The sequence below is a fragment of the Symphodus melops genome (genome assembly GCF_947650265.1).
Source record: "Symphodus melops genome assembly, chromosome: 9".
NCBI classification, from domain to species: Eukaryota; Metazoa; Chordata; class Actinopteri; order Labriformes; family Labridae; genus Symphodus; species Symphodus melops.
The window spans coordinates 13,127,724-13,139,566 of NC_136699.1; the positions used below are offsets into that span (position 1 = coordinate 13,127,724).

General features: G+C 37.2%; 1 protein-coding gene across 1 annotated transcript; it reads left to right on the forward strand.

Annotated features, from left to right (window-relative positions):
* Positions 1-1,576: 1,576 nt before the first annotated feature.
* On the forward strand, positions 1,577-8,946 carry slc43a3b (solute carrier family 43 member 3b). The gene is made up of 13 exons (XM_079352882.1): positions 1,577-1,671; positions 1,933-2,214; positions 2,357-2,486; positions 3,658-3,704; positions 3,809-3,885; positions 4,524-4,616; positions 4,781-4,920; positions 5,842-5,948; positions 6,062-6,211; positions 6,335-6,442; positions 6,927-7,113; positions 8,075-8,198; positions 8,291-8,946. Exons 2-13 carry the CDS (start codon positions 2,028-2,030, stop codon positions 8,402-8,404), a joined length of 1,464 nt encoding a protein of 487 aa, XP_079209008.1. The 5' UTR covers positions 1,577-1,671; positions 1,933-2,027; the 3' UTR covers positions 8,405-8,946.
* The last annotated feature ends 2,897 nt before the right edge of the window (positions 8,947-11,843 follow it).

The window sequence follows — 11,843 nt, forward strand, 5'->3', positions numbered from 1 at the left end:
GTGATGCCTGTGTAAACTTTGGGTCAGTGCTTTTAGGAAGTGCCTACGCTGGTTTGCGTGACAAGATGCGCAAGAGCTGTGTCTTGTGATCAGTTGATGATGGTGGTGAAACATCCATTCTGGTCTTTCATGAGTGGTTATAAATGCGAGGTAAGATTTGCAGAAATCATTTAAATCTGTAGCCTCTGCTGCCGGCAGCCTGCTGGATCATATAAATAAATAAATAAATAAATAAAATCAGTTGTGATTACTGAAATTGCAGCTGCAATTCTTAGATTGTATTCATAAGACTCCTCTTAAAGCTCCTCTGGGAAATTTGGAGCTTGTTATGAAAAAGACATTAAAAGAAATGAATATTGTTGTCCTTTATGATCTACAAAAGCAAAAAACTATCAGCGACGTATCAGCCAATCTATCTCAGGTCATTTTTAAAGTTACTACTGCCACATGGTATGTTTTAGATTATGTGATTAACAGCACGCTGCATTGACAGCTTTAGTTAATATTTTCAACAGCGAAGATTCACAGCCAGCGATACAGTCTGCAATTTGTTCAGACACGTGTACAATACTGCTACAAAGCTAGATAACACTGTCTTAATTGAGCATTACACATACTCTGTGCAATATCTGCAGTGTTAAACACAGCACATTTTGTTATATATTTGTAAATCTTGTTCATTTATTTAAATCACTGTGCTACATACATACATAGCTTATTATTTCATCAGATACCACTTGCTTTGATACTTATTGATTAATGTGTGTGTGTGTATATATATATATATATATATATATATATATATATATATATACATATAAATAGTCCTTCATTTCCTACTGTTTTTCGTGTTTAAGATAAATAAAGTAGTTCTGATTCCGATAATTTTGATGCTTGCTGTAGGAAGACCTCTTTGTGTCAGAATATATGGTTGATTTACCACTCTGTCCCCGGAGGGCGCGAAAACAACAGAGTCATTAGCTTTAAAGATGCTAAAATCAAAAATTGTTTTGTAAGTATGTTGAATCTTTGAAGGCTAAGTTGACCAGACATCTGATTAATGTGACCTTTCCGGTGCAGCTGGAAGTCAGACGTTTACTTTCTGTGTCTCAGTGAAATATGTTGAACTTCTCCAGAGATACAGAAGGCTAATAGTAAGTTTTTCATCTGGAGAAGCCTGTAGCATCACGAAATGTCATGAGTTCCTGTAGAATCCTTTGTTAGGATTGCCTGTCTACAAGTGATAAGACCAATCAAGGGTGCTTTGTTTATTTAGACTAAGAAATGACAGGCAGTATACACACAGCACTAACCAAGCTGTTTCCATGTGCAAGTCTCATGACCTTTCGGCCAAAAGGGTCTTGCCAGCCCTACCAGCATCCTCAACTGGGTGTATTAGGATGTCTCATGGTTTCGTTGGCACTGCTGGTTTTCTTTTTGGGAATGCAGGAGTGATCACTCCTCCCTCAGAGGAGAGAGATTTTCTGTGTTGCACATCAGAGACTGATTGACAAAGAGAAAAAAAAAACTTTGGGGAGGGCAGGAGGACAGGGAGGGAACTGGTGTGGAAGAGGAAGGAAGAGCCAGACTATATAAAAAAAACAGGAGTGGGGCAAGAGCAGAAAGGTGTGGTTTGTGGCATCATTTAGGGGGACTCTCAAAGACTGAACAGTGAGTATTGGAGAAAAGTAAAAGTAATGGATTTCATCTCTTTGTAGCATCATATAAGGTGTTTGTATCTATCTCTTTTTTAAATAGACCTATCATTATATCTTAATTAAAAACATTTAAAAAAAGTTTTGACCTTTTGATCTATGGATTCAACTCAAGAGGGTTTTGATTTTGTGCCCTGATGTTTTCAGTTACAGTTTATCATTATGTAGTGCATGCAATTTTTTTTTCATCCTTATGTTATTCCTTTTTTGTCTGCAGGTGCAGTCGCAGAATTCTCTTCTGTGCATGTGAGTGTGTATATGTCCATGCATTGGAAAAGATAGCGTTTGGGAACAGTCTGACTGTGTGGGACCATGGCGGGGCTGGGGAACAGCTTGGTGGTTAAACGTGGGCTGACGTTTGCAACTGGTCTTTTAGAGTGTCTGTGTTTTGCTGGAGCCGTGTTTGGGTGGGCTTCACTTGTGTTTGTCCTGAAGACAGAGGGCTACTTCAGCTACCTGTGCACCAACACAACAGGAGTCAATGCAACGCAGGTCCTAGGTCAGATTAAATCATCAACTCCAATACTTTAAAATCATCGTCTGTATACGTGATGTGATCATAGTTATGATAAGAAAATATATCTATACAGCTTGTCAAACTGCATTCTTCTAAAACTTGGTTCTTTTTTATTCATCTACAGATTGCAGTGGACAGGATGAACAATTTTCACTTGTTTTCACCATTGCCTCCTTCATGAACAATTTCCTGACGCTACCCAATGGCTTCCTCTTTGACCGCTTTGGTACTACAGTCGCTCGCATTTTTGGAATGTAAGTCCAAAAACACCTTATTACTTTACAATGCTTACACAGTACAGTAACAGATTTTTAATGTCATTTTTTTTCACCAAAACAGTTACTTAATTTAAAAAAGCCCAGACACTAGTTAGTTTAGAGAAAATAAATAACTCTCTTTAGAGAACCATTTCAGATGTTTATTATTTTTAATCAGAAGTTTTAGGTGCACTAATAACTTTTTCTTATAGCCTACTGAGATGGTGGTGTAGTTTTGGAATAAGATCAAATGCACAATCTTATTGATGATACACATTTTAGTTTTGCCATGATTTTAATAGATTTAAGAGATATTTGATGTTTTTTGACATGAGAAATGATCATAAATACCAATTAACATACAGTTCATAAACTAATCATATACAAAAAATTGGCTTAAATAGTATATTTTATGTTGACAGCTAACACTTTTAATTTAGCCAGTGGCTTGTTAAAATATTGCAGAAAACAATATAATATCATATTTTTATTTTATTTCTTTCCAATTTGGACAAAAAGGGAAATGATTCAATTCCATGCTGTTGCACTTTTTGTGTTGCATAACATGCACTTAGTGTGCTCCTGCGAGGACAAAGGGACCTGTAGAATAACGAGAACAAGGAAGAAAAATCATGCTAAAAGAGAGCTTTGAACAGATTTCTAGAGGGATGCTATAAAATAACTAAAGTCTCTAGAACCAAAATAACATATTTTTGTTGTGCAGATGCTCGAACCTGTGAGTTAAATGTCAGTTTTACAGCCTCATTGTTGATATCTATCATATAGAAAACGTTTTTCACACAAATCTGCTTAGTCTGTTACCACAGATGTATGTAAATCCACAATAGCAAACTGGCACAAAGTAGGTCCATATGGTTTAACTAAAAGAGGGTGTGGGAAAATAATGGCAAGGTTATGCAAATAGTTGGTCAATTTATGAGGGTGGAGGGCAAAGAAAAAGTTATCAATGGGGGCTTAAAGTTTCTAAACAGCAGAACCTGCCTTTGAACCTGAGTTTAAAAACAAACACTTTTTTTATTGCTGAAAGTTTGTTCTTTATTTTATTTTTACTGAATTTCATACTAATCTTTTTTTTCTATGGCTGGTATTGGGATTCTTCGAACCTTCTTTTAAAATGACATGATGAAACTTTATTTGTTCTTCCCAGCCTTCTTTACACTACGGGTTCCTTGATGATAGCTTTCTCGTCTTCAGGTAAAAAAAAATAAAAAAATCTTTATTGCCAAAAGAAATACTGCTCAGAAATAAGATGTTACGAGTGAAGATACTAATATTCTTGTCTTTCTTTTTCGTTACAGTTTTGTCCAACCTGCTCTTTCCAGCGCTCTCCCTCCTGGCAGTTGGCGGCATGTTGTTCCTAGTCACCAACATGCAGGTAATGAAGCAGTCATTCAATGTTGTGTCTGCATATATTCATAAAATGCAGACAACAGCCTGAAAAAATGACTGAAGCACTTAATAGCAAAGAAAAAGCAGTTTTTAATACATTTGGATAAATGAGTTAATTGCTTCTGCTTGGTTTTAAATTTTACATTTCAGAATCTGATGATTTTTGTTTTTTTATAGATAAAGATGAGGAAATTGCTACAAATAGCAAAACATATGAAAATTTGACCAGAAGAAAAGGGTCAGTTTTGGTCAGGCCATACATGGTAAAAAGAAGTTTGACCTGTGGCTCCCCACTCTCTTACCCCAGTTTTGTTCTCTTCCACTGTCCAAATAAAGGCACAAAGCCCAACAATTAACGTTTAAAAAATGAGTAAATACAAAAAGTCTCCCTCATAGTCTGTCTCCTGGCTGTAGAGCTTTTCTAACACGAGACTCATGATCTTGTTAAAAGTACATTAATGTCTCTGATTGAAAGTGTTTCATTTGAGAGCTGTATATGTGAGTGCTCACCACATCCTCTTACTTTAAAAGGCTCAATAATCTCAGCAATAACAAACTTTACAATCACTGACACAATGGTTGATGGAGAAGATTTTAAGAAATGCATCATGTTTTTGTTTTAAGGTTGGAAACCTGTTTGGCTCACATCGCTCTACTATTATCACTCTCTACAACGGGGCCTTTGACTCTTCCTCAGCACTCTTCCTCGTCATCAAAGTAAGAAACTTGACCACTTTTTTTTTTTTTCAAAAGTGAATAAACTCAACACACATACACACATGTATGTCTATATGTGTATGTGTGTATATTTATATATACATACACACCATCTGATGTGAATAATTATATCCCTCCTCCCCCGTCCTTCTCTCCCATTGCAGTTATTATATGAGGCTGGTGTCTCTCTGCGAGCCTCCTTCCTCTTTCTGTCTGCCTGTGGCATCATTCACCTGCTTAGGACCTTCTTCCTTCTTCCCAGAAAGTTTATTCCCCACCCGCTGCCTGATCACTACATATATGGGTACAACAACTCACATACACATGCATCAAGAAACAGGGCTCATAAATAAGATAAATGCTTCTTGATGAAAATATTTAAAACACGTAAAACACAACACTAATTCTGGATTTGACAGAACATAAAGTATGATTAAAAAAACAATAAAGAACAAAAGAAGTGCAACTTTTTTATCCTGCAGATGTCGCTCTTGAGCACCAGCAATAAATAACAAACTTGCAACCCTTCTACCCCCACATTCACGCAAAGGAGTTGTCAATTAGTATACACAATCATTAAGAACCAGTAAGAGCAAGTGGCAGACAAAATTGTTTGACTCATAAAAAGTGAAAAACCAAGCATCTTCATAAAGACCAATTATTTTCTTTATATTTTAAGCGAGCAGCAGAGTTTTTAATCTGATGTAGGCAGTGTCAGGAGATGAACAGCAGAGGGACTTGTGCTCTTTTAAGTAGGTTTTAGATCAGTTGGTGGCGGAGCCAGTCGAGCAGTGTTTTTGGATCATCCGCAGGGGTTTGATAGTGCATGTCGGAAGACCTGCAAGTAGGAAGGACCTCTCAGTTTATTTATTATATTGAACTGATGTTAAACAGGCACAGACCAAAATGTCTGATCATACCAATACAACGATTGGCTTTCTGGCTGCCAGGCTTGTTGTTCTCATCGTTTTCTTCCAATGAACTCGTGTTCAGTTCTTTATTACCAACACAGTAGAGACAAAAGTGTCATAATAGTCCATATCAATGTCAAACATCATGGTTTTTAAGAGAGGTGCCTTGATGTTGCTCACGCCCACTCCCTGTTTTACAAACAATTATCCTGTTAGGTGATTAGAATGGGACTTAAAACAATAATTAATAAGCGTTAGTCAGAAACTCCAAAATTGCATTCAGTCTGTTGCTGACCCATTGTACCCTTTGTCAGGATAACGTGTGGGAAATCAAAGAGCTCAGAGCCGCACACAATAAATGGTAACACACGGAGGACTATAGAGGAATCATCTCTCAGCAAGGACATCACTAAGAAACCAGGTGTGTTACTGCTCCAAAGATTGATAAATATTAAAGTATAACAGGTGATTTTGATGATGATGGGGTTTTCTTCCTGATCTTCTTTCAACTCTCTGTTCTCCCCCCCTCCTCAGTCTCAGAGAAGACTTTCCGTGAGTGTGTCCTGTCCAGGTTCTTTTTCTGGCACCTGCTTTGGTTGTCAGTGATGCAGCTCAGACACTACCTCTTTATCGGGACCCTCAACCCCATGTTGCAGCGGATGACAGCCGGAGAGCCTTCACTCGGTAAACACACACAAACAATACATTGTGTTGTCCCTCTATTAGAATAGATGGAAGTAGAGAAAGAATTAACTGCACACTGTTGTCCCTCTTTGGTATCTGATGTGTGCTTGTGTGTCCCTGCAGTGAGCCAGTACATCAATGCCTTTGCTATAACGCAGCTGTGTGGCGTGCTTTGTGCTCCCTGGAATGGCTTAATCATGGACAGACACAAGGGAAAACCTCTTGCTCCAGGTAACATAAAAAACCATCATAATCACTGGTGAACAGCACAGGCCACAGACACTTTCATTACTTAAATAAAAGAACAGAAACTTGTATCCGCAATACTAAGTAACAAGGAACAAGTACACACAGTTCTCTTAAGGAGATATCTAGCCTGGGATTGTGTGCAAATTTAACTGAACTTCATTTGACATTTTGAGGACATTTGTTAAATTCATAAACATCAAACTTGTCAGATGGATAAATAAAACCAAAGGGAATTCACCAGGGTCAGTTTAGCTTGAGGTCAGTTTTTAGTTTCCCACATGAGCATTACGCTCATCTTTGATCTGCCCTATTTGATTCTATAGAAGTTTGATGTTTGGATGTGATGGTGTAACTTGTAGTGTAAACTCTATTTGGTATAGATGCCTTCAGACCTTGCTGTGTTTTGCTCTCTGAAAACATTGGTTACTCCGTGGATAGACAGATGTGTGTGCATGTGTGTTTATAGGAGAGAGTGAGCAGGAGGCCGACCTGCGAGCCTCGGTGCTGTCTCTCTTCCTGACAGCGCTGCAGTGTCTGCTGTTCTCCATCTGTGCCTCAACCCCATACCTGCCGCTGCAGTACGTCACCTTTATTCTGCAGGTGCTCAACCGCTCCTTCCTCTACGGAGGAAATGCAGCCTTCATCAGTGTGGCGTGAGTAAGAAAGTCATGCAATATCACACATACATACAATTGATTGTAATATTTTTTAAGTAGCAAAAACAAACACATTTTATGAAATGCACTATTCACATAGTTTCATTTATATTTAGACATAAACTCTATATTTATTAGATTCCATAACAAAAGACTCAACAACAGATAAGGCTTTGTTTTCAAGCTCTTTTTTTATTTTGTTGATGAGCATCACATAATATCACAGACCACATACCTTAATAAACATTACACAATGAATAAACATTTCCTCCACTCTTAAGTGAGAAACAAAAACGTTTGTGTACTTTAATGAACATCAATTAATTAAGTGTATTAATGTGACGTTATGTTTACATGCTTCATATGAGTCAGTTGATGATGCATGAAGTGATGTTGGATTTTCATGACCTCCTGTTGCTCATCATTAACACATTTTTAAAGACCCAATAAATGACTCTGAGTCCCTTATAACAATTCATACAGACATTGTAATGTGATAAGATCATGGGGAGTCCAACACTTCAGACTAATTTGTCCATGCCTCCTTGCTATTCCATATAGATATTATAGACATAAGTACAGTTACGTGTCAAAACTTTGTTATAACTGAAATATTGTTAACATTTGTATTTTGATTAAGAAATTAAGTATTGTATTTCTTAGCAGGATGATTTACAAACTGTGAACTAATCATATTAGGTCTAACTGAAGTGATTATTTGTTTAGGATGAAAAGTACAAACTCATTATACATCTAGCATTAATTCATGCAATAAAACAAAACGGGTGATGCATTAGTCAGGCATTCCCAACATATTTGATTTGTTCCCTTATTGTGAAGGGTTTTCTATGCTCTATTCACCTTCTATTTCACCTATGTCATGCTATTTCATCAAACACTCTGTGTGTGTGTGTGTGTGTGTGTGTGTGTGTGTGTGTGTGTGTGTGTGTGTGTGTAGTTTCCCATCATGCCACTTTGGGAAGCTGTACGGTCTGGTCATGGCTCTGTCTGCAGTGTTTTCTGTGCTGCAGTATCCATGCTTTGCTCTGGTGAAAGGAGTTCTGGGTGGAGAACCTTTATATGTAAGTATATGACAAATAAATCCCGCCTTTTTAATCCGGTCAGAAGCACATCTACACTTTTACCTTGGAACTCTTCACTCTTATGCCTGCAGGTGAACATCGGCCTGACACTGCTCAGCCTGCTCGCCTTCATCCATCCCCTCTCTGTCTACCTGCACTGTCGCAGTCTCGCCTCACAGCGATCCAAGACTAAAGTCATCAATTAACGTCTCTGAAAGGAGAGCAATGACTCACATACAATACTTAGCTGTAACAAGGTTACCTCTTCAGTTAGTTAAATTTGAATTTCCCAATGGCCATGTTGTGTTTCCTCTTTTATCCTATCTAGAGAAAGACATAGTGATTTAATGTATTAGCAACACAATTACGCTTTGAAGCATGTTAAAGACAGATTCAATGTATCCATGATATTAAAGATCTCCTGGTGTGCTGTCCGCTGCCACTGAGCCTCCACATTATACGTATATTATGAGCTCTCCAAAAATGGGCTATTTTATTTTCACTGAAACGTAAGATTATCAGCTGTTGCTTGTGATAAGGCCTAAGGGGATTTTTATGAAACCCATAGCTTTCCCCAGCTGTTAATGTTCTCTGTGCTTATTACAGCTTACTGCTTTGACTCTATTATTCATGACTGTTATACATTGTTTGTTTCTTAAATTCTGTATTCCCATGTTAGACTTGTTCTCACACTTGTTTTATATTATTACATTGTTTCTGAATAAAGACAGCTCTTTTGAAAAGATAATCTTTGAATTATGTTTTCTTTTTTGTTGTCTAATTCAGATTTTACTACTATAGTGGTCGATACGATCCCTCTCATTTACAGCTGCAGAGACCCTCACCCACGCATTCATCACCTCCAGACTAGACTACTCCTCTACGGATCAACATCAAAATCACTCAAGGAACTTCAACACATTCAAAACTCTGCTACCTGCCTGCTCACACACTTCTGCACCGGAGACCACATCACCCCAGTCCTTCACAACCTCGCTGGCTCCCCATCCCCCAGAGTATTAACTTCAAAATGCTCGTGCTCACCTACTGAGCCCTCCATAACCTGGCTCCCCCCAACCTGTCTGAGCTCCTCCACTGGCATACCCCAACCTGCACCCTCAGGTCAGCCAATGCAAAACTCCTGGGAATTTAATACAAGTGCAAAACAATCTTTCATTTCTGTCTGAACATATCTTAAAAAACTGAAAATACCAAGATTATATTTTAAGAATATAGATAGATAGAGATGTTTAGTAAAATAATTTAGTGTAATTTAGGATGCTATTTACTGTTTAGGAGTGACTATGTGTTTCACTGGAACTTTGTTTTAAATTAAACAACAAATACAAAAACTGTTCATCATGGTCAAAAATAAAATGTTTATTCTGAATGAATTTTCATTTAAGATTTAGCTGATATGAAAGTTTTATAGTGAGAAGGCTGTAATCTACTGCTGTTCACTGACAGAAACAATTTATTTTCATTTTAAACCTTGTTGTTGTTTTTTATGTGGTTCACTGGTTTTTTTTAGCTGATGATTACTTTTGAAGGTTAAACCCAATAACATTTCAGCAAATCAAATAATATTTAACAGCACACAAAATTTTACAAATGACATTAACATTTTAAAAAACACAATATTTCACAAATAAAACATTTCTTATAACATTTGTATCATCAAACACAAAAATATTTTAAAAAGAACTCACCTTTTATGTTTTCTAAAATGTATAGAGGATCTTGTGGTTATCCAATCACTAGGTGGCACTGTTGCAACAAAAACAACAATTCTTGTTTCTGTAGTTCTAAAACCATTAGTATGAAGTGTGTTTTGTATTACTGTCCTTAAAAGTACATTTTAGATATGATACAATTTTACAAAATGGTAGGGAAACAGGAATTATTGTCAATAAAAAAAGTGAACAACGTTTAAAGCAGAGGACTGAAGCAAACTGGAGCTCTGCATTGCTTCAAACACAACATTTTCGAAAGGATTGCACAAATGTCAAATTAAATTGTAACTCTGATCAATCACTTCAAACCACTGAGGTGACACAGTAAGCACTGATCTGTAAACGTTAGGTTCAGACATTAAAAAACTTTACAGCATGGCTTTAAAAACAAGCGATCGTATGTATGAAGCTTCTTAGTTCTGCTTTACAAGAGCTTCCTGAGCCCACATTAACTGCTACAACCCAACTAAAGTGTTGACTGAACCGTTCACACCACAGTTTGGGTGGGTAAAGAAGGTAACATTTGTTGAGAAGAGGAAAGAACGCATGGCGTAAGAATATCTCTAATTGTCCAGTCCCTTCTTTAAAACCATTTCTATTACTTTATCACTGGACTACTTATCATTAAATCGATGTGAACTTTTATAAGCACTGATCTGATTCTATGAACAAAGTCAAAACATTTAGATGTTCCAGCAAGCTTAGAGGACAGTCTGGAGTCTCCAGATGTACTAGCACTCCTCATGTCTGGTATGAGTTATGTGACAGTAGCTGATAGTTTTCACACTGACATGAATCTTGAAGGGGGAAATTCTCTGGCAGGGTTTAAACCTGGATTAACAGGGACACTCCCCCACAACAGCCTCTCTCAAATTCTCTGTGCACCCACTCTGTGAGCACACTGAGCCCAGAAACAACATGATGTAACTCAAGTCTGTCAGATAAGACAGTGTGCGTGTGTGTGCATGGGCATGTGCATACTGACAACTTCTGTCCCGGCATCTGCGTCATCAATGATCGCAGCCTCGTTATCTCAGCAATGTAAAAATACAGAGCTGCACCAAACATGCATGACAGCAATCCTAGTGAAGGTGGGAGGAGTGAGGATAAAAATAAGCCAGTCTGTTAATGAGGTGATTTGTGTTGGATTTCATTCTGTGTGTATGGATCTGTTACAGCGACTGAAGATATGTGTATGACACATCTATCTGTCAGACTTACTCAAAATGTGCCACAGGGGGGAAAACTGCCTCATTTTGTCAGTGTGCTGTTTTCAGTCTGTTTTGAAATCATTTTTGTATCATTTTTTGGGTGCAAACTCATGTAAGCACATCCAACTGCTCAAATGGCAGTGACTATTAACTGAGCTGAACAAAAACACTTAGTTTTGTTATTGTAATTTTTGGCATGGCTTCAAACTGTTTACTGACTCTAGCTTCATTTATTATTTTGGAAAACAAAGTAAAGTTTGAAAATTGAGTTTTTACCAACAGTGTTCAAAAATCATCTCAAATGGGATGAATTCTATTCTGATCTTAATATGGTGTATCCATAGATTATTATTTCAGCCCCAAATACAAACTTTTATTAAATCAAAACAAGTAGTCTTGATTAAGTTTTGTACTTAAACTACTTTGTTGTGTTATACTAAGCATTAAAAGATATGTCAACTAAAACATCCATATCCCATTTAACTAAAGACTTTCTGGTACCAAAACAGGCATGTTTTCATTTTTGCAAATTTGAATCTTACACACAGAACCTTCTTTGCCAACACAGAAACGGAACAGCAAATGATTCATTGTTTTGATTCACTGCTTTACACTTTTCTATGTATTTCAACTCACGCTGCATTAAACAAGCTTGGATTTAAAACCTTTGAAATGTAATTACCAGCAAACGTTCTGATAAC